At 38.9% G+C, this 24650-nt stretch overlaps 1 protein-coding gene across 1 annotated transcript in view; it reads right to left on the bottom strand.

The window, feature by feature from the left end:
* MRPL1 (mitochondrial ribosomal protein L1) overlaps positions 1 to 8598 on the bottom strand; it is a 58949-nt gene extending 50351 nt beyond the window's left edge. Inside the window, exon 1 of the mRNA XM_060093082.1 lies at positions 8512 to 8598. Coding sequence (XP_059949065.1) covers positions 8512 to 8548 — 37 coding nt within the window. The 5' untranslated portion in view covers positions 8549 to 8598. The remainder of the gene's footprint in view (positions 1 to 8511) is intronic.
* Between the last annotated feature and the right edge of the window lie 16052 nt (positions 8599 to 24650).

Genomic DNA, 24650 nt, shown 5'->3' with positions numbered 1-24650 from the left:
ATATTCAACATTTGTGAGTTAACCACAATCTTTAAAAAGTGTAAAAATGGAAACTGTACTTCTTGAAACTAAAGCCAAGTAAACATATCTAATTGAAGAATTCTGTCCTAATTTATTTTTAACTTAGTCTAGTTCAGGCTCAACAAAGTATGTTAGCTCTATTATTAAAGATTACAAATACGTATCCTGAATTTTTAATTTAAATTTTATTCTTCTTCGTTTTTTTTTCTTGTATAGATAATACATTCATGTTGCCCAAGGTACTTCTGAAGGATAAGAAAGTGGAGGGTACTGTCTTACCAGAGATCAAGATTGTTATAAAGCTATGGTAATTAAGACACTTTGGTATTGGCACAAGTATAGAAGAATAGACTAATGAAAAAATAAACAGCCCAGCAACAAGCCCATGTACATATGGATACTGAAATATGACAGAGATGTTATTGCAAACACTGTGCAAAGAATTCAATAAGTGGTGCTAAGACAAGTGATTATCAACAGGGAAAAGAGTATATTTAGATCCCTGTTTCACACACACACATACACACACACACACACACACACAATCAATCAAATCTAGATGGACTGACTTACATGTGAATGGCAAAATTTAAAGGTTTTCAGAATATAGGAAAATATCTTTATGACCTTTGAGAAGGGAACAATTTCACAAACAAAATCCAAAAGCACTAACCAAAAAGTGACTGCGTTAGTGTTAAGAACACCTGTTTATCAAAAGATACTTTAAAGAAAGTGAAAAGACAAGCCAAAAACTGGGAGATTATAATAGTAACATACATACTGGACTAAGGATTAATATCCAGAATATATAAGATCAACCCAATTGAAAAATAAACAAAAGAGATGAATAGACTTCTAACTGAAAAGGAGATACAAATGATGCATAAACATATAAAAAATGTACAGTCTCGGGCTTCCCTGGTGGCGCAGTGGTTGAGAGTCCGCCTGCCGATGCAGGGCACAAGGGTTCGTGCCCCGGTCCGGGAAGATCCCACATGGCCACGGAGCGGCTGGGTCTGTGAGCCATGGCCACTGAGCCTGCACGTCTGGAGCCTGTGCTCCACAACAGGAGAGGCCACAACAGTGAGAGGCCCACATACCGCAAAAAAAAAAAAACCCAAAACCCCAAAAAGCGTACAGTCTCATTAGTAATCAGGTAAATGTTAATTTCAACCACAGTAACATATCATTTTACTGTGCTACTTAAAGAGTGGTCTGTGAGCCTGTTACAGCCTATCTGTTACCAAATTAAAATTACCCCAGCATGTAAATCAAACACATCACTAAGTAAGTATATTATTTAGTGCAGCTGACAAAATTTTTTTTCCACAAGACTTTCTCAATGAAGGAAGAGTGCTTTGATCTTATTTTGGACAGGTAACAGTTTGTAGATGAGATAATTTAAGTAGCACTGTTTTACATGTAGCAAATTGGCAAAACTTTTTTTTAAAAGTCCTGTATAGCTGAAAATATCACATCAGGATAAATTTTACACATAGCAGTTAAGAGTATGAATTGGAATACCATTTTGGAAAACAATACGGCATTACCCAAAGAGGATGGGCACGCACACCTCAATGATGCAGCAATTATACTCCTGGGCATGTACCCTAGAGGAACTCCTGCACACGTGTACTAAGAGACATGCACAAGAATGATCATCACATCGTTGAAATGGCAAAACTGAAGAAAAGAACCCAAGTGTGTATCTACAGTAGGATGGATAAATAATTTGTGGTATATTCCTATAATGGAAAGCTACAGGACTGTAAAAATGAATAAACTATATGCCATATATATAGATGGATCTTACAAACATAATTTGAGCAAAAATGTCACTGGCAAAAGAATTCATTTGGTATTACTTAAATTCAAAAACATGCATAAGTAATCAATATTGTATTTAGGAGTGTGTGTGTGTGTGTGTGTGTGTGTGTGTGTGTGTGTGTGTGTGTGTATGTTAAAACTATACAGAAGGGGACTCCCCTGGTGGCACAGTGGTTAAGAATCCTCCTGTCAATGCAGGGACATGGGTTCGAGCCCTGGTCTGGGAAGATTCCACATGCTGTGGAGCAACTAAGCCCGTGCACCACAACTACTGAGCCCACGCACAACTACTGAGCCCACGCACCACAACTACTGAAGCCCATGCATCTAGAGCCCATGCTCCACAACAAAAAAAGCCACCGCAATGAGAAGCCTGTGCACCACAACAAACAGTAGCCCCCACTCACCACAACTAGAGAAAGCCTGCGCGCATCAACGAAGACCCAATGCAGCACCCCCCCCCCAAAAAAAAAACTATACAGAAAAACAATGAATAGAAATTTAGGAAAAGTGCCTTACCTCTGGGGAAGAAGCAGATCAAATAAGACAAAAGTACTTGGGCCTTTGAAGGTACTGATAATGTTCTTTTTTTTTTTAAGCTTACTAGTAAGTATCCAGAATTTTAAGTTATTATTCTTTATATGTTATAAATATCTTTTGTATGTAGAAATACTAGGAAAATGTTTTTATTTAAGGATTACAAAAGAATAATCAAAAGTAAAGTCTTCTTCCAACCCCTAAAACCCAGCTTCCCTCCCACGTTAGTAATTTCTTATGCATCTCTCTAGAAATATTATTTCCCTACTCTTTTATTAAATGGCAGCACACTCTACTCACTGTTCTACACCTTTATTTTTCATGTAAAGGTATTAGAGCCCATTTTCACACATATATTAGATATAGATGTACACACATTATTTAGAGATGTGTATATATAATCTCATGTATGCCTTTCACAAAGGTACATTTATACATATGTATTACAGCAATAATTTCATATCAGTTCATAAAGACTTCATCTCTTCAGAGCTGCAAAAGTACTACACTCTGTGGTTGTATCATAATCAGTGACCAGCAATTAGTTCATTTATAATATTTTGCTATTATAAACAGTGCTGCAGTAAATGACCTTGTACAAACATCATTTTGCACACATACAAGTATATTCATAGGATAAATTCAAGGGAATTTGCTGGGTCAAAGGATATGAACGTTTGTAATTTTGATAAATACTGCTCTCTACAATAACAGTGCCATACACATTTCAAGCAGCAATGAAAAGGTTGCCTGTTTCCATACACTCATGCCAACATAGTATGTTACCAAACATGTTGATATTCATCAACCTAGTAGATGAAAGATGGTATGCAGAGTTGTTTTAATTTGCATTTCCTTATGAATTAGGCTGAATATGTTTTCATGTTTGGTCATCTATATTTCTTTTCTGTTTAATTGGGCTTAAACTCAATTTTGTTTTCTTTTTCTTTCTTTTTTTTTTTTTTTTTTTTTTTGGCTGTGCCATGTGGTTTGCAGGACATCAGTTCCCCGACCAGGGACTGAACCTGGGCCATGGCAGTGAAAGCCCAGAATCCTAACCACTAGGCCACCAGGGAACTCTCTAAACTCAACTTTTTAAATTAGTGCTCTACAGCTAGGTTTTCCGGTAAAATAACTGTTAAAATCTAATATCTTAAAATCCACTCATTATATAAACCAATAGCATGTAAACTGTAAGACTTGTCTACACATCAAATGAATTCATTTCATGAGTTAAGTTTCCAAGTGCAGGGCACTGCGCATGCAGAAGAGCTACCGAGTCCTCGCTGTGGTCTACAAGGCCCTATGTGAGCCGGCCCCTGCCTATCACTCCATACCACTCTCTTACTTGCTCACTATGAACCTTCTTTCAGATCCTTGAATCTCTAGAATCCCTCAAGTTAATTCCTCACTCAGGGCCTTTACAGTTAATGTTACATTTGACAGGGATGCACCAGCTCCATATCTTCCCCTGGCCTACTCCTTATCATCAGCTCAAACGTCATCAAAGCCACATGCCTAACAACTCAATTTCATCTCTAATTCTAATCTTCCAAAACGAAGTTGAAGTACAAGAAAATCACCAAAACTGTGAATTCTGTGAACATATGGGTCCGACATTTGGGACAGTATAGGACACCTGTTTATTACTGTGGCACAAAAGCCACAACCGGGGCTTTAATGGCTAGGAAAAAGAAGAGAAATAGACTAATGAGATCCAGTTCCTGACCTCCAGAGTCTCAAATTTAGTGGGCTATGCTGGCATGCAACAGTCTAAGAGGAGATTCTCCACATTTTGTGTTTGTGTGTGTGCAGTATGCGGGCCTCTCACTGCTGTGGCCTCTCCCGTGCGGAGCACAGGCTCCGGACGCGCAGGCTCAGTGGCCATGGCTCACGGGCCCAGCCGCTCCGCGGCATGTGGGATCCTCCCAGACCGGGGCACGAACCCGTGTCCCCTGCATCGGCAGGCAGACTCTCAACCACTGCGCCACCAGGGAAGCCCAGATTCTCCACATTTTTAAAGAAGCCAGCTACCTTGAAAAATCACATATGGTAAATGAAGGAAGAGCAATTATCCACTCAAGATTTGGAAAACACTTCCAAAAAATAATTCTAATTGTACTAAACAAGAACCCCACAACCTGGCAGGATCCTCAAAATAATAATCCTCTTGAATATATCAATTGCAACCTGCTATAAAATACTCAACCACTACTTTCAGAACCCCCAGTCATGACAACCAGAAATTAAAATTTTCAACAAAAATCAAACTGCTCCAGACTAAGAAAAAATAAACTACAAAAATACCACTACTTAAATAGCACTGCTAGGCCATGATATCTGTATTTTCAATACTTCTGTAGTCAATTTATCTGTAGTATTTTATTATATTCCTTTAATATATTTCTTCTCCTCTCACTGTTAGCAAATAACCTCACTCGCTACTTCAGAGAAAACAGAAGCCCTCAGAACTTCCCCCACTACTTAGGAACGTAACTGAATCTGCACTCATTCTCAAAAGTTATCCTCACCCCTACCTCGTGGCAATGAGATGGAAATAACTCCATCTCCTTTGCTAGCTCATTCTCTTAAACATGATACTGAAAGGTTAGAGTTCCCCAGGGCTTCTCAACCTAACTCTATAATCCTCACTTTCCCCAGGAGATCTTATCCATCTAGTCTTTGCCTTCCCACCATAAGCACTGTAGTCCAGGCCACCATCATCTACTACATGGAATACTGCAACAGACTCCAAACTATTCTACTACTCTTGGCCCTTTCCATTTCTTTTCCACCTACTAGTAAGAGGAATGACTTAAAAACGAAATCTCGTCATACCCTTACAACACTTGGATGGCTTCACCTTGCTCTCTGAATAAAGTAAATTCTTAAAAGGGTCCTCCATGAGCTGCTTCTAACCTATTTAGCGAGCTTCATCTAATACCATTCTCTCTCATGCTTGCCACACTTCAAATACACTGGCCTCCTTTCAGTTTCTTGAACACACCGTGGTTTTTACAAACTTCAGATTTTCAAATATAATCTTCCCTCCATCTGTGACATTCTCCCCTACTACTTCCCACTCCCCCTTCCAATAGCTAATTTGTAACTATCCAATGATCTTTCAGGGACTCTGCTTAAGCTACTCCTTCAGAAAAGACTTCCCTGAAGACTCAGAATAGATTAAGGTCTCTCATATACACTCTTATAACAACCTGTACTTTCCTTCACAGCACTCAGGACAACTGTAATTAAAAAAATAATTATACAATGAATGTCTGCTCTTCAATAGATGATAAGTACCATGGCCAAGGAGTGTATATAACTTTTTCACTATTCTGTTCCTAACACAAAACACAGTGTTTGGCAAATGAAGACATGATAAACATCTGTTGAATGAAAGAAGGAAATGTCAACTAATGAGAGCAAAAAACTGGATTTAAATCACTTTAATATTCATTACAACACATGGAAGAGGGGTGGCATTTTGTTGAAGATCCATGTATTCATTCACTCATTTATTTATTAGACAACGATTATGCCAATGAAACATGTGCTAGCACTGCTTTAAGTATTTAGTGAACAAAACAAATAAAATCCCTGTCCTCATGGAGCTTACATCCTACTGGGGGTGGACAATACTAACAAACATAAAATGGTACTGGTAAGAGGAAACCCACTGGATAAAAGGAATTGAAAATCAAGGGGAAAGTGGGTTGCAGCTTTAAATAGGAAGGTTAAGGTAGGCCCTTTTAAAAAGGTGACATTTGAGCAAAGGCTTGAAAGAAATGAGAAAGTCGGTCATGCAAATATCTAGAGAAAGTGTTCCAGGCCCACTCCACTTGGGAGAAAAAGTCCTCCCAACAAAGGAATGTTCTTGGTGCGTTTAAGGAACAAAGAAGCCAATGTGCTACAGCACAGTGAGTGAGAAGGAGGAGAGCTGGAGAAGAACTCAGAGTGGTAAGCTGGGTGAATGGAGGTGGAAGAAGGTAGGCACAAAATGATATGGAAGACCCTAGGCCAGTGCTGTCCAATGGAAGTATAATATAAGCCACATGCATAACTTTAAATTTTCTAATAGCCACAATAAAAAAAAGGTGAAACAGAAATCAGGGAAATTAATTAATAATAAAAATTAACATATTTTATTACAGCTAATACCCCCAAATATTATCATTCCAACATGTTAACAATATAAAAAAATTATTGAGATATTGTACTTTTTCTGGTACTAAGTCCTCAAAATCTAATGTGTATTTAATACACTCAGGTTGGATTAGCCACATTTGAAGTGCTCAGTTGTGGATAACAAAATGGACAGCACAGCTGTAGGCCATTCTAAGGACTTTAGATTTAGAAAAATGGGGAGGTTTTGCAGAGTTTTGAGCATAGGAGTAACATGATTTGATTTAAGTTCTTAAAGGACCAATCTGACTACTTGTTGAGAGAACACTGTAGAGAAATCTAGGTGAGAGATGGTAGTGGCTTGGAAGGTAGTTGTAGTAAAGTAGTGAGAAGAAGTCAGATTCTGGATTTATTTTGAGGGTAAAGCAGAAAAGATTTGTCAACTATTTAATGTGAAGTGTGAGAAAAAGAGGGGGAGTCAAGGATATTCTGAGGTTCTGGTCTGAGCAATTGAAAGGATGCAGTAACCATCAAATGAGATGGGGAAGACTCCAGGCGATGACAATGAATTTGATTTTAGACAAGTGTTAGGTGCTGATTAGATATACAAGTGGAGATCTAGAATAGAGAGATGAGTTTAAGAATCTAAAGTTCAGGAGAGAGTTCCTGATTGTAGATAATTTTGAGAACCATTAAGATATAGACAATAGTCAAAGCCACAAAACTTGGATGAGATCACTAAAAGAGTGAGTTTAGATACAACAGACATGAGGATGAAGGATGGAATCCTTGCTCCTGAGACATTCCAAGGTAAGAAATTGGGAGAAGAGGAGGAACCAGCAAAGTAATGTGAGAAGTGACAAGTGAGATAAAAAGAAAATTAAGAGAGTGAGACATTCTGAGAGCCATGAGAAGAAAATGTGGCAAGGAGAGGATGATAACCTTTGATTCTCCTTTTGGTTCCTTTAGTTTGTCTAACATAATGTTATTTCTGTCATACATGAAGATAATACCATTAATCTCTTTTCAGTAAAGATATACTTTTTGGTTTGCTCACTTAGCAGTTATCAGGGTCTATTGTGATCTCTTGTCACCCCTATCTTTCAAGCAACAACTATCCCAAATAGGGAATGCTGATGTTTACATTGAGCTTTCCTGTTACGAAGCTCAAAGAGAAGACTATGATGCTGTTAAAAAAAAAAAAAATCAACTAATCACTGGTCTAGGAGTTAAGCTTCAGTCTTCCTCTGCCACTAAGTAGTTACATGAACTTGGCGACATACTTAACAGAATCAGTTTCTTCCTCTGTAAAATGGGGGTGTTCCTGGCTGCTGCCTCCACCCAAAAATCCACCATAATTAAATAATACGTATCACTGTACTTCAAAAACACAAAACAAAAAAATTTTAAGTATTGTACCCAAAAAGGCTTGTCATCCTAGCCAACAAATTAGACCTTATTAACTGCTGAGAAGAGTTGCTAGCAAGAAGCACCACGGCATTAGCCTCCAAATGATAAATGTTGATCCAAACTGGACAACATCTGGAAGTTTTAAGGATTGGAATTGCCTGCAACGATGTGCTCCGAAAGCACCAAGTATTCTAAGTTTATGGATGTAAGCCACTAAAATATACCACCTTTTCCATTCCAGATCTCTCTTCACGTATCAAACTCCTTTCCCCCCGCAGCCCACATCCCCAGCATCGGAGACAGAACCAAGTCTCTGCCTCGGTCCCTACGGGTGGCTGGAAAGGTGTCAATGTATACCCTCTCCCACTCCCGTCCTAGGGTGGACAGCTCCAGAAAGGAGTGAAACCTCTGATAAGGTCGTTTTTAAGTAGCAACAACCCTTTAGAGAACTTAAGAGTCCAGAAAGAGTAGAGGCTTATCGAGCCCCAGTGCAGACCTGCACCTACGAGAGTCCGGCTTGCACTGTGCAGCCACGGAAGACCCGGCGCCAGAGCTATTTTCCCCGCCAACCCAGACGACCCCTCGCTTTACCTCTACCGAGGAACCTTACAGCCGCCATGTTGACCATTCCGGATTGTGTTGACGAAATTGGTCCCACGCTTCAACTTGGAAAGAATTTACAAAGGGTTCCTATGCGGAAACGGCGGAGGGGGAAGGGATTCGAAGGAGCAAGAGGAAACGAGGTGGGACCAAGGTAAGCCTTCGAGCCGGCGCGGGAGGGCGCACCGCGCGGGTGCCCCGTGGCTGTGTTCCCGTTAGTCCTGCGTGCTGTGTAGGGCCCAGTGTTTCCTGGTTCCGGTTCGACAGTTCATCCATCTTCAGGGAAACCTGCCCTTCCTGGAAAGTACGGTCCTGTTGGCGATGCTCCAACTATTTTATTCCTTTTTATTTTTTTCTTTTTGATTCTGCAAGTGTACTCAGAACGATCATTTTATTAATAAATTGTGAGAGTACCCAGGAGAGCATGAAAAACAGAAAATCTGAATAATCTCACCAGCTTCCACCGCCACGTTTCCAGCCTCGTAAAGACTTTTAAAAATTAACCAGGGTGTCCACTACCACCCAAGGGGCGTGTCCACTCACTAACCAACTCTTTTGAACTCATCGCAAGATCAGCGTGGTTTTCAGTTAATCTGAACATTAAGCAGTTCTACATTTTCCCGCTGCTGACAAACTGTGCCATTAGGATCAACTGAATAATAAAACTTGACAAATTTATATAACACTTCTAGTTTTAAAATGGCAGATCTAAGACCTACGCACAGGTTATTCTGACGGGGGGGGGGAATCAGTATCCTTTCCATTATGTCAAAACTGTCAGTGTAGTTTATCTAAAACAAATCTGATCACGAATTATATCACTTCCCAGTTTAATATAAAACCCTCCCGTGACTACCTCGAGCTCGCTTCTGGCCTCCGCCTACCTCCCCGGCCTCAAACCTCTGCCCACAGCCCACCCCCATTCAACCCCATTCACACACACGGTTTCTCACCTCCAGGCTCGGTAACTTTTTTTTTTTTAATTTTTTTTATCTAAGACTTCAACTCAGGGTTTATTCACTAATGAAGCCTCCCTCTTCCCTTACCAGGCTGATTTATGGCCACCTCTTCGCGGTTTTGTACAAGGCTTACACCTGTTTTTGTTTATCTGTTTGTTTTATACAATTTTATTGAGTTATAATTCACATACCATACAATTCACCAGTCTAAATTGTACAATTCAATGGGTTTTAGTATATTTATAGAGTTGTGTGACCATCACCACAATGTTATCTGTTTTTCTCAACTAATCATCTGAGCTCTTGGGGACAGAAATCATGTCTTACTCATTTTTGTAAACTGAGCACATACTACCTGCCTGGCATATAGGAGGCTCTCAACAAATATTTGTTGAATAAGTGAATGTTATATGCACACATGAATTATTGACTCGATTAGAATGGCAAGCTTGCAAATTTGCTTCTATGAAGCTGCCCATAGGACTGGATCAAAGTAGGATTTTCACAAATGCTTTATTTTGTATTTGTATACTGTACTCATCTATATGAAGTATAAGATTTCTAATTTATTTGCCTGCCTTGCCAACACCTAAGCAGTTACTTCAAAAGTTCCACACCCATTTATGGCTGTTATACAAAAAAAAATTAGAAAAAAAACTGAATCTACCTTTATAACTTTCTTTCCTGTCTCCCTCCTTACCCTTCCTCCCTTCCTTTCACAAATGCGTGAGTGCCTGCCATGTGTCAAGCAGTGTGCTTGGCTATGCACAGATATGGTGAATAAAAGAGCCGTTGCTCTCATGATACTTAAAAATGAATTTCATGTAAGGGTAAATGCCAGAATTAGAGCAAGTTCACTTAATTTATCTCAGACAAAAACCAAACATCCAGATTAGAGATTCTGGTCCTTAGACTCTACATCCCTTCCTTTTCATAGTTGGGATCAGTTGGCCCCCATGTGTGTGCTTCTTTATGTCTCCTGTTATAATAAGAGAATTTAAACATCCAATATTAGGATTTAGAGTAACATTTAATGTGCTTGTAGTAGTAGCTTTATTGAAGCAATGTCCTGTAGAGGTGCAGCTTACCTGATTGTCCACTTTGGGCACCAGAACTGGATAGCATTAGTCAGGTGGGGCCCAGAGTCCAGTTATCTATATATAATAATATATAAAGAGGTTATTTAGCTTGAGACTTGTAAAAACCACAAAAATGCACACTCTGAGATGGGAACTCCAAGCCTCTAAATATTTAACACACAATGAGGTTCTCATTAAAGAGAAGCAATAGAGCGTTTTAGTTAAACAGTGGTGCTCTGGAGCAAAACTTCCCAGGTTTGAATCCCAGTATCATCACTTACTAGTTGTGTAACTTGGGGCAAGTTACTATACCTTTCTGGGCCTCAGTTTCCTCACCTGTGAGATAATTTACTGAGGTACTTACTACCATACCTGGCACAGAGTAAACACTCATTAAATGTTAAATGTTGTCATTACTAAGGAACCAGGGAGAGCTCTTAACCAGAGAGGTAAAATGAATACGCTGTTCTAGTAACCTTTCTTCCAATATCTGCTTAATTCTTAATGTGATACATGCTATTCTTGTTCCTATATGTGCTAGGATGTCACCTTCTTTATATGAGAACTCATTAGTATTTTCAGAAAGTCTTTAGGCTGTGCTTGTGTACTTCCTCAAAGTTCACTTTAAAGCAACTTTTCCCAATTGATTTCTAGGAAGGTTTTTACTCTCCAGGAGTCTTGGCATCATGCCAGCTGCCTGCCTGGCTAATTTCCTTGGGAAAAGTTTCTCAATATTTGCCCAACCTTATAGTTCTCTTGATCTGTGTTCTCTGCCTTTCTCAACTATCTTCCAATTGAGCTGGAAACTCCTTTGCAAGAAGAGTCTCTTCCCATTTGTAGTTCAAGTTGAAAATGAGTACTCTGATTGGACAAAAAAAGGAACTCTATGACATTTCCTACTTCATTAGTGTGCAACAGAATCACCCAGAAGGCTTGTTAAAACTCAGATGGCTGTGCTCTACCCCCCAGAGTTTCTGATCCAGTAGGCCTGGGGCAGGGCTCATTAATTTGCATTTATAATAGGTTCCTGGGTGATGCTTATATACTAGTCTAGAGACCACACTTTAAAATCCACTTCCTATGTAATATCGTGAAACATTTACATCCATATCTATCATTAACTTGGGGAGGAGTCATTTTATTTAACAATTTTATACTCGATATAATATAAGCAATAAAAGCATGAATTTCCCCATGTGATATGTCTCTAGGACCAGACTCTACCCACTCTTATCTTCTCCTTTATACAGAAACTGCTATTCCACATCTGGATTTCGGCTCCAAAACTGTCCAGCTGTCAGCTGGGAGAATTTTCAATGTCTGCCTGTCTACCCATCTGGATTTTTAAGTATTACCAACTCCTAGGTTCCCTTCCCTCCTTGTGCTTACTTTATACTCAGATTATTTTTTAATAAAGAAATCACTATCTAGAATAATAATTTCTTAGAAGATTGAAAGTTTGGTGAAGAATTGAAACTCGTTTTGTCTTGTCCTTTCCATATATGGGAGTTTCTCTGTCCAACAACCCCTAGGAGATTGTTTTAATTCCAGATTGAATCAGGAGGTTTAGAACTGTCCAGTTGAATGCTGGGAAATGTTTGACAACCAGCCTTCCAGTACAAAAGACACAAATTTATAGTATTTGCCAATCTCCATGGTGTAAACATTCCCAAAATAGATGATTTCAAGCTGTCATACATCAAATCAACCAACTCACAAAATTCTGACAACCTAGCACTTGGTTCTCACATGACTACAGCACTACTGGAAGTTTCTTAGTAAAAGCCTTTGGTTACTTTTAGAAGGCCAACACTAAACCAATTCATCCTAGAGCCACACTTCTCAAACTTTAATGTGAATACAAATCATCTGAGAATCTCATTAATATGTAGATTCTAATTCAGTAGGTCTGAGGTAGAGCCTGAGATTCTTATTTCTTGTTAGAAATCTGTTGGCTCCTAAGTGATATTGAGGCTGCTAGTCCATGGACCACACTTTGAGTAGCAAGGTCCTAGAACACATCCTGGAGCAAAATTCATATTTCCATCATTAGTCCCAAACCAAAACCTTCTGAATAGGTCTCTTCCTAATACAGAGTATAAACTTAAGTGGATTCCCAAATTTCTAGGTATAAACTCCATGACCTCCATCACTCAGTGGAGATACTAGAAATATCACTAACTTCCTGCCCCGCCTACATCTGCTGCTGTTGGAAACTTTCCTCTCCCACATAAATAAAATTCCACAAGCCCCAGCTATTTGGGTCAGTGGAAACCATCTGACTCAAGGAAAATCTGTTCATACTGTAGCCAGTGATCTGGCTTGAAAAGAGAAGCTGGGCCAGTCATCCATCTCACAGAACTGGAATTGGGAAAATGAAGGGCTGAAACATTTAGGTGGGAGAACTCAAGCTGTAAGGTCATGGTGTAGATTCAAGGCTAGAGAAGCCTTGAAAGGCAAGCTGGGGTTATTAGCAAGCAGAAATGATGCCTGAGTAGAGTCACATGAAGCCAGTCAGTTTCAAGAATAGAATGGAGTGAGGATGCCTTGAAAAGCAGAAATATCATGAAGAAGAAAGAGAGCTTACCCGCTTCTGAGAGGAAGATAGCAAATGCTGCCTCAGTTCCTATTTCCGTCAAGCCTGCAGTATCACTGTTCCTCTCCCTGCCTTCTTGTGAGATCCATATCTACCATATATATCCCTACAACAACTCCTGTTTTCTTGAGCTATCACCAGTGAATGTCTTTATTTTCTAAACCAGCAAACAAAGACCTAATTAAAATCATGGGACTCTAGTTATTCTAGTGAAGATGCATGAATTGGCAGCTCTCTGCCAGAATTAGTAGCAAAGCCTTAATCATGGAATCTCAGAGTTTGAAAAGTTAGATGTATAAACCCTCTCTATGATACTCAAATTTCTGGTTACAGATGAAGGTACAGAAGCACTGAGAAGTTCAGTAACTTGCCCAATTAGTGCATAGTTGAGTTGGGATTTGAATCCAGGATGCCTGACTCCAGAGTCTATGTTTGTAACCAGCAGTATACCTGTATCACACACATATTTCTTGCTGGACATTGTGCTAAGCATGTAGTAGCTTGTTTAATTAAAGATAAAGAAACTGAGGCTCCAAAAAGTTAGTGAGTTGCCCAAGGCCACACAAGTAGTGTTCAAGCCTAACAACCCAGTCAGTGCATTTGACCATCACCCCCTCCTCCTGCTTCACTGCCACCCCGAAACTCTGGTGTTTATACATACATACACCTATGACTCATTTTTTTTTTTTTTCGTGGTACACTGGCTTCTCACTGTTGTGGCCTCTCCTGTTGCGGAGCACAGGCTCCGGACGTGCAGGCTCAGCGGCCATGGCTCACGGGCCCAGCCACTCCACGGCATGTGGGATCCTCTCGGACCAGGGCATGAACCTGTGTCCCCTGCATCGGCAGGCAGACTCTCAACCACTGCACCACCAGGGAAGCCCTGACTCAATAGTTTTCATGCCAATGTTTTACATTAGAAAATGGCCAGGTAATATCAGAGTGTGTGGAAGAAAGTAAATAATATGGAAGCACCTACACATTATTTATTTTCTTCAAAGCCAAGGGTGGAAATCACAAGCACCAACAAAACACTAATTGGAGTTAGTTTTTTTTTTTTTTTATCTCTAATGCACGCAGAGGTAAAACTTGTTTGAAATATTTATCTAAAACATGGCAATGCATTTTTTAAAATGTTATAAATCTGAGAAAAGTAACAATAGCAATAAAGCAATTCTCAGGAAGAGGTCTTATTTTTATAGAAGAGTGTGCAAACTCATGAGAGGAAGCAGTAAGGTTTAAAAGGATGTGACTCTTGTCCTCCCTTCTGTGCTGTGTGTCTTTATTGTTTTGTTGACTTAGAAGTGAACTTGACATTTTGTTGTTGCACTCCTTTCAGGTCCTTTCTTTTAAATTAGGTCAGACAGAGGCTGAGTTCCTTTCCAAGGTCTGACCTTAGGGACTAATAAGTGGTTAATAATCTTCTTATTAAGATTAAGTAATTATTTCTTAGTTATTTTTATCTGAAAAATATTGAATCAAATACTCCAGTATTCACCCATGTACATATAGCAGCATCTCATCTTGGTCTAAATTATTTTATTCCGTCTAACAGTTTTTCTGTTGTTGCTACTGGGTTAGCCTTTTTCTTCTTCCCATGGTTATCAGGTGGAAGAGTAGAACAGTGGTGGTATTGGAGGGAATAGGGGATGGGATGGGAAGAAAAGAGGCTCAGAGTGGAGCAGGCTTTAATAATCAAGAAGCCACAGGTTCAGTTCAGGTTTTCGTGGCATGGCCAACCCCAGCAAGCTGTGTCCCCACCCAGTGCCTCAGTTTTTCCATCTGAAAATAGGAATGACAACATTTTTGTGGCACTTGATTCTCCACTGCAGTTCCTCAGCTCCAGTGACACCTTGTGAATGTATGCTAAATAACTATGGATAATTGTTAAGGGTTAATTTTTAATGGGTAAATAATAGATGCTCTTCTGGCTCCTCTGGGACAGATAATAGAGCTTTAACCCAAGCAAAAAACAAGAACAAAAACACAACAGGTCAAAGGGATATGCGGGGACCCAAGGGGAGGAAGTAAGTAGCATTTCTGACCCATCAGGGAAAATAGATTGTATTTAGAAAAATAAATAGATTCCTCCAAAAATCAAAGGAAAATAATAATGGCTGGGCATAGAGATAAGAATGGAATTTTTTTATATTAAACCTTTTAATTTATCTTTCCTGTTTCTTTTTATTTTATTTTATTTTTATTTATTTATGGCTGTGTTGGGTCTTCGTTTTCTGTGCGAGGGCCTTCTCTAGCTGCGGCAAGTGGGGGCCGCTCTTCATCGCAGTGTGCGGGCCTCTCACTATCGTGGCCTCTCTTGTTGCGGAGCACAGGCTCCAGACGTGCAGGCTCAGTAATTGTGGCTCACGGGCCTAGTTACTCTGCAGCATGTGGGATCTTCCCAGACCAGGGCTCAAACCCGTGTCCCCTGCATTGGCAGGCAGATTCTCAACCACTGCGCCACCAGGGAAGCCCCAAGAATGGAAATTTTATACTAAATAAAATTTCTTTTCAACTGTAATAATTTAGGTTCTAAAATATTTACTTGTAATTGCTTATCTTTCATTAGTTTGAACCATTATAACTGGCAGAAAACATGTGATTCTTCAAGAAGATACAAGAATGCATCGCCCTCCTGAACCCTCTCCGGGGGAGGGCTACAGAAGATTAGGGAAGGTAAGACATCCTGGTGCTCAAGGCTCCATTATAGGAAAAGACCCAACCCCTTCCATGGCTGACAGTGAGGGTGGGGATTTTTGCAGGGTTACCACAATTCACCATTTACACAGCACACAGAATGGATTCAGGAAGTAGTAGCTATGTTACCGGAGGGTTCCACTTAACCCAACTGGTGTGCACCCTAAGATCCAGACACGTGTTGGACGGACAAAGGACCTGCAGTGTGTTTTGCATGGCTCTGAGGAGCAGTTCATCCTAAGGGAGGTGAGAGCATTTAAAGGCTACAGGACCAGTGTAAAGGGAAGGCAATTCTGGGTGTGTTCTTCAGGGCCCTGCTTCTACATGCTGCCTTCCAAGGATGAGCGTTAGAACCTGGGCAGGGAGGCAAAAGAAAAATATATAAAAGACATTGCACTGAGACCTCTGGGGGACCTGTGAGCACAGAACTTCTTGTCTATGGGAACCAGGTAACAGGGAGGATATCAGAGAAACTCTTCAATGCCATGTGCATTGACACACTCAGGACAGCTTTGATGGCTTTGGCACCTTTCTTACAGACAGTAACCAAAAGCAGCAGAAGAGGACAAAAACCGCTGATGCCAGGCAGTAGCAAATGTGTTTGGGAACACCCAGTGAGACACTCCCTTGTTACAATCCTTACATCCATCCAGAACGTGGGAGAGCTTGCGAGCATTTTTGGGTGAACTATAGAACAAAAAATTATTGGTCGTGTCCTAAAGGCAGAGAAATAATCAAATTCTAGTTCACCCTCAGTCTGGAAAACACCAGCTGCATGCAGAAAATCCTCTGAGAGTAAGACAAGCAAGTATGATTATATTTTTCTACAATAATGTTGCCCAATTATTTACTAGGTTTCATTTAATGTTTAATTCTCCTAAATTTTCTTTGGCCAAAGATTAGCAGGGTTTTTTCCCTTGTACCTTTCTATAAAGTATATAATTCCAGTTTATATAATAAAATATGACACACTGGACCATATACCTTAACTTACTATTAACTGAATTAATATGAAATCCTGGTCTAATTTCCTAAATCTTATCAAGTTACCTATGACTATTTATCATATCTCTTATTCTACGAAATTAAGTATCCTTCATAGTCTACAGTAAGAAAGCGTTATCACAATTCATGGCAAAATCTGAATAAATTATGCTCACTGGCTAATCCTCCTTTGTCATTTATGTTGCCTCTTTCAAATAATTTAGTAGATTAGAAGGAAGCTTTATTTTTACAAAACTGCTCTGCCCTTATCATGTTGCCAAAAATCCACCTGCTACAAAAATGCTTCATTATCTTATACTCATTTTTTCCTGACATTGTTTCTCCTTGCTATGATCTGCTAATTATTGATAATTTCTTATTTTAAAAGAATACTGTACTGGTTATACTCTATTTGCTACCAACTATATCCTTTCTTTATTCTGTCCACCCTGCTAAGTGTATCCTTGGTGACTGACTCTTTTAAACTGTACCACCCCTGGGACTTCCCTAGTGACACAGAGGTTAAGAATCCACCTGCCAATTCAGGGGAAACGGGTCTGAGCCGGGGTTGGGAAGATACCACATGCCACGGAACAACTAAGCCCGTGCACCACAACTACTGAGCCTGTGCTCTAGAGCCCGCAAGCCACAACTACTGAGCCCGCGTGCCACAACTACTGAAGCCCGTGAGTGTAGAGCCTGTGCTCTGCAACAAGAGAAGTCACCGCAGTGAGAAGCCCGTGCACTGAAGGAAGAGTAGCTGCCACTCGCAGCAAATAGAGAAAGCCTGTGTGCAGCAACAAAGACCCAATGCAGCCAAAAATAAATAAATTAAACTGTACCACCTCTGAGTAATACAGATACCTAGTCAATAAATAGTTGTTCCTCAGTATCTGTGGAGAATTTGTTCCAGGACCCCCCGTGGACACCAAAATCAGATGATGCTCAAGTCTCTTATACAAAATGGCATAGTATTTGTATATAACATATACACATCCTCTGGTATATTTTAAATCATCTCTAGATTATTTGTAATACTTAATGCAATGTAAATGCTATGTAAATAGTTGTAAATACAATGTAAATGATATGTAAATCATTGCCAGCATGGCAATTTCAAGTTTTGCTTTTTGGAATGTTCTGAAATTTTTTTTCAAATATTTTTGATCTGCGGTTTGTTGAACACTGCATGCAGAAACCTCGAATACAGAGGGCCAACTGTATTGCTAGATCAGACTTTAACTTTTTCTGTGTGAAATACACAGAGAATTATATTTGTTGGTGAAAAATTTCAACACTATGCTAATAATAACAACTTCCATAGTTCAGAGGAAATGTAGGCAAGAAGTCAAACAATTCACAGCAGTCCTCTTATGGTTACTTTAGTTCTTAACTCTGTCCTAAGGTCTGTGTCTTACTGTAAGAACACCACTTTCATCTTACTTCCAAGGTACAATGCTGTACCAGTCTTTGCTGAAACTCCTTCTGTACTTAAAAGAGAAGGCCTTACCCCATGATGTACAACTCTTCCAATATATAATAATACATATATAATATTTGGAGTTGTTCAGTCAAGAATAATGTCCTGGAGACTCCAACAAGTGTCCATTAGCACACTCCAAGGACCACAGAACAGTTGCCTACGACATTGGCATTATAATCTGATTCTCTTTAACTTTTCTCTCTAGTGCAAATGGCAAAAATGCCTCTTTGCTGTTTCAGTTGCCTAGCAGATAACTGTTAGATCACACACACACACACACACACAACTCCTAAGGGGAAGTACGAATTCTCAGAGATAATATACATTGTTAAACCAGTATTGGCCCAGAAATGTTTTTTTAATTGAACTGAAAACTAATTAAGCTAAAAAAATCTAGATTCTGTCTCTGTTGAAAATAGCCAACAGACCAAGCCATACTGGGCCCATATTTCTACATGGCCATGACCCACTGGACCTGAGAATGCATTGGACTTTTTAGTTGGGGAATCAGCTATCCATTCACCACAATCGTCACCACTCTTTATTGCCTCTCTGGACATGTCATTCATTCGAAGCGTCAGCCTAGACTCTGCAGACACCTGAGTTTGCAACCTCTAATCTCACTTCTTTTCAAATTATGTCCTCTGGAGTCTGTCAGAATGAGAAATAAGGCTACTGCTGAAGAATAAACCTCTCAATGGTTGTTCTATTAGCAAAAATACCAGGGTGAAGCTTTGAAATTACCACTCATAAAAATCTGAGTAAATACTTAGATAAGGTCTGTTTGCCTTTCATATTTTAAGCAATTCGCCTAAGGGCCCTGCTATCTTAACCATGTATATTTAGTAATTATTTATACAATTTGCTACTTTTTTGTAAGTAGGTAGATGTTTCCTATCCTGACGGTGTCTTTCTCTATTTTACATACTTTTGAACACATTGGACTCTCTTAGTCAAACTGGTTTAGGTAAACTAGCTGTCAGTAAATTAGTCTGAGCTCGTCCAGCTATGTTTTTTAAATGAATGAATTCTTAAACGTTTTTTTCATTTGATTCTTGTAGTATGTTTTGTCCAGTTTGAGTTAGTTGTATATGCTGCAAAATGTAACATAGTGCTAGCAGAGACGTTTTTTATCCCCAGCCCAGAATTCTTGTTTGAAGCCTGTCCACTCCGTTCCAACCCATTTTTTAAACTTGACCTCCCGCATTATAATATAATGCAACTGAATTTATTAAATCAGTATTGTACTAAGGGTGAATGCTCTAAATGGAATCTCCATTGCTGACAAAAACTTTACACTTATTTTGAAAGTGCAAAACTTTTAAGACTAGTTTGTCATTGGGGCATCTAACAGTGTCCACTTAAACCTTGACATTGTCTAGTCACTGCTGGCTTTAAAATAATGATCAAGAAAAGATGGTCTTGTTGCATTTGTAGTACACATCCTTTTAACCAACTTTCATGTGATCAACTAACCCAGTTAATTGTACATTGAAAACAACAAAATAGTGGAGTATAACCTTAAATAATTGTGAATCACTAGATTGTACACCTGTAACTTATATAATATTGTATATCAACTATACTTCAATTAAAAGAAAAAGAAAACAAAAACCAAAAAAAACTGAACTCATAGAAAAAATAGTCTTTTCAATAAATAGTGCTAGTATAATTGAACAACTATATGTAGAAAAAATGAACCTCGATACATACCCTACACTTTACACAAGTTAACTCAAAATGGAACATAGCCCTAAATGTACAAAACAAAACTATAAAACTTCTAGAAGAAAACATAGGAGAAAATCTAGGTGACCTTGGGTTTGGAAATGAGATGTTAGGTAAAACACCAAAGGCACAATCCATGAAAGAAAAGATTGATAAATTGGACTTTATTAAAGTTTGTTCTGTGAAAGATATATTAATAGAATGAGAAGTAAGCCACAGACTGGGAGAAAATATTTGCAAGCCATGTATCTGATACAATACATACCCAAAATATGTGAAGAACTCTATTATTATTAATGATGTTAAAATGAATATTTTGATCCATAGATTTTGCTAAGTATTTTTATTATTAAAAAAATTAGAGTTCTAGAAAAACAATTACTATACCAGAGAATAGGAACTATTTCAAGCATACATCTTAACTTTTTAGAAGTGGTAATATTTTATGTTTTGTGACAAAATTATTCTATTAAATCCAAATGAGGCAGAGGGTATAAAATAAGAAGGGGCATTGAAAAGGAAATGAAGACATAAACAGATAGTTGAATAAAAGCAGAAATAGGATTTGGAAACTAAGGAAATAATAACTAACCCTTATATAATACTTCATGGCTGGCCCTGTTCTAGGTGCTTTACATATAAAAGCATTTTATTTTATGACAGCCTGTGAGTTGAGTACTAGTATATTATGCCCATTTTGTAGGTAAGGAGATTGAGGCATAGAGTGGTATTTAAAAACATACCCAAAGTCACAAAGCTAGTAAGTAAAGGGGGTGGCAACTGAACACAAGGTTTGGCTCCAGGCTATATTCTCAGCTATTATACTGTACTGCCATTGCAGCATGTGTCAAATGTCTAATATGCATAATGCATTGTATGAGACATAACCAGAAAACTAAGAGCGTTTTGCTCACAAGAAATATGCATAATGTTATACAAGGGAGAAATCTACTGCTAGCTCACTATGGGAACAAATAAGAGAAAAAGACTAAGCCCAGGTGGGGAGAATCCCAGGTTTGGAATGAAAGTAGAACTTTCATTATTAGCTTGAAGAATGTGTAGGTGTGGAAACTGATACGGTGGTAAAAAATACTCAAAGGAGGCTGAATTTTAGGTAAATTGGTCATTAACAGCTGTCATCATTAAATAATAAGCTTTGGGAAAATTAGCTTCAGATTAATGTATTTCAGTTAACCAAGTTTAGCCAACTATTTTTGTTTTTGTTTGTTTAGATGGATTGGTTTCATATGAAAGCCTCTGGAGCACTTACTGTGAAAACAAGTGAGAGTCTGAGGGTGAGATGGATATTAGTGGATCTGTGCCCTAGGGCTGTGGGTCAGCATCTCCAGAAGTGCTGGTTAAAATACACAATAGGCTCCACCCCCTTTCAAATTCAATAGGTCTAGCATGTGACAGGAGAATTTCCATTGTTCACAAGTTCCTAGGTGATGAGATACTGCTGCTGCCTGTAGGGGACCACACTAGAAAGCCACTGCCTTAGAGGAATCTCAGACTAACTGGAAAGAAGGTTGGTATTTGTGAGGATTTCACCACTGAGTTTGCAATGGAAGGTCAACAGGGAAGGGGATTCTGGGTGGGGTTTGGCATTGGCAGGAGCAGAGACTGTCAGAGAGAATTCTGGGAAAGGAAGTGGCTTAGGAAGTTTGGAAACCAGGGAAGACTTGTGCGAGACCCACCAGAAAGAGCAGCTCTGGCCTGCTAAACTGAGTTGGTTTAATCACTGTAATCCTTGGGGATTGAGGATTTTAATAAAGACAGGGGAGAAACTGTAATAATTTCATCACAAAACTCCTTTGACACTCATGAAAGTGAGCGATATTTGCCACATTCCATTAAAAATGAGAATAGAGGGCCTCCCTGGTGGCGCAAGTGGTTAAGAGTCCGCCTGCCGATGCAGGGGATACGGGTTCGTGCCCCGGTCTGGGAGGATCCCATATGCCGCGGAGCGGCTGGGCCCGTGAGCCATGGCCGCTGGGCCTGCGCATCCGGAGCCTGTGCTCCGCAACGGGAGAGGCCACAACAGTGAGAGGCCCACATACCACAAAAAGAAAAAAAAAAAAAAATGAGAATAGAACTTAATAATGTAGCAGTACTAAAAAGCAATTATTTCTAAATGATGTTTTCCCAAACAAAAGTCTACAAGTGGGCTGCATCTTTGGTACAGGGGGATTTCTATTAGACATTCTGTATTATAAACTCAAGATAAATTTTTAATGCTGTAACAATATTTTTTAAAAAGCACTTCAATTTTTTTCTTCGTTTCTGCTTGTAACTAATTGCCTAGGAGGGGAATACAGTTGATTTTTCTCGGCAGATTTTGACATTTAAAATAATGCGTAAGCCCAAAGGGTAGGAATTTTCATTACTAAGGTTTACTTTTAGTAAATCAAATCACTGTTTTGTATAATGTTATCCAGCAAGATTTGTTCCATATTAAGAATCAAAAGAATATTGTAAGTGGGTATTAATAATATCTCAAATATATTTAAATTTTAGTAAGGAATTAAAACCAGCACAATAATAATATACATTTATCAGTGATTATACTGAGACATAACACTGACAAATATTTCAGAGGCAGATAAAGCTAAGAAAAAGAGTTTGGAATAGAAAAAAAAAACAAAAACAAATCATTTAAAGAACATTTGTGTTTCCAAATAGAACTATGAAACAATAGGGATTTTGTATCTATTAGTCGAAAGCTGTAGTTCAACATTGGTGTCAGCCAACCACCTGTGTTAGTGCTTAGACTGGGATAGGTACCACGCATAACTGGCATCCACCAAGAGTGGACTGTGCTCTAAGAGTTGCATGCCACAAAGGACAACTTTTTATTTCCACAACAGTTTGTGAATGCAACTGTGAATGCCTAATTCACATGAACAATAGATGGAAAGGAAAATGCTGTTCAGAACACGAAAGATCTAGAGAGGTAAGTATCCAAAGCCAAAGAAATTTAATAAAAATTCATATGAACATCAAAGGAAGTAGGGAAAAAAACTCATTTGTGCATACAAACAAGTTTCCCTCTATAGCTACTAGCTTAGTCCCAAAAAACTACAGGAAAAGACTCAATAAAAATGTAATAAGGGGAAAAAAAAGAAAGGAAAATAGATTTAGTAAAAACTGACCTACTGCCAAAACCTTAATTTTCCCTTTCTTTTTTCAAAGTGTATCCATCAATACCATTTTTTTTAGTAAGAACCATTCCAACTCAATTTTAAAATGTGAAATTCAATAAAATATAGCAAAGAAATCTCAGTATTTCAGATCCATTTTAACTTTGTTCATTCTATCCCTCTCTCTCTCTCTTCCCAGGCATAGAACACAGAGGAATTATTTTTTGGCACTGGAGAAGATGTGAGTTTGTATATTTAAAGACTGCAAAGACTTGCTAATGATGACCATAACATTTCTTATAGATAAGTTATAAACAAGCTGCTAAGCTGTACCTGCAGTAAGTAGATATTTCTTATTTGGCTTACTCTTTCATGTTTTCCTGTCAAGCATTTACTACAGCAAATGACCCACTTATTTACTGCCACGGGAAAAGAAGCATTGCAGTACTACCTCTTTGTTCTGGGGAGACAACAGGGCTCAGGGGGCCAAACAGTAGTCTGGGGAGACAGAGTCAATAGACAGAGTCAATAAACTTTAACCTGTCTTTGCCATTTCTTACCTTCGGGATCTTAAGCAAAGCATTTATTCATCCATCCATTCATTCATTTAATAACTTTTTAAAAACTCAGATAATAGCACCAGAAGAGTAGTCGTGAGGAAAACCTAATTAAATAATATCAAAGAGTTTTGTCAACATAAAATGCTTATTTAATAATTCCTTTAAAATTGAAATATTAGATGCAAACCATTATATATAGAATGGATAAACAACAAGGTCCTACTGTATAGCACAGGGAAATATATCCAATATCCTGTGATAAACCATAATGGAGGGACTTCCCTGGTGGCGTAGTGGTTAAGAATCCACCTGCCAATGCAGAGGACACAGGTTCGAGCCCTGGTCCCGGAAGATTCCACGTGCCGTGGAGTAACAAAGCCCGTGCACCACAACTACTGAACCCGTGCTCTAGAGCCTGCAAGCCACAACTACTGAATCCCGGGCGCCTAAAGCCCGTGCTCCGCAACAAGAGAAGCCACCACAATGAGAAGCCTGCGCACCGCAATGAAGAGTATCCCCGGCTCGCCACAACTAGAGAAAGCCCTTGCGCAACAACGAAGACCCAACGCAGCCAAAAATAAATACATTTATTTAAAAAAAAGAAAGTAAAGAATGTTTTTTTTTCAGCCTGAGAATCATACCTATTGCCTGAAATGTCTGGATGTCTGGATTACTTTTATAACAAAAGTAATATAATAATTCTAAGGTGTGTAAAGTAAAAATGGAAGGCTCTCTCCAGTAATCCCACTCCCTAGGAATAACCACTGTTAGCATGTTTATTCATCCAGCACTTTTTTTCCTATGCACTAAATTATAGTAGGTGACCCAAGAAAGTAGAAATTTCCAAAGTACTGGGAAATTTGAGAGTTAAACCTCCTCTATAATTGGTGAAAGCCCAAGAGAA

Source organism: Mesoplodon densirostris, chromosome 1 (assembly GCF_025265405.1).
Source record: "Mesoplodon densirostris isolate mMesDen1 chromosome 1, mMesDen1 primary haplotype, whole genome shotgun sequence".
In the NCBI taxonomy this organism is placed as follows: Eukaryota; Metazoa; Chordata; class Mammalia; order Artiodactyla; family Ziphiidae; genus Mesoplodon; species Mesoplodon densirostris.
Note: the sequence above shows the minus strand (reverse complement) of the source record. Positions and strands in the feature narration are given on the sequence as shown.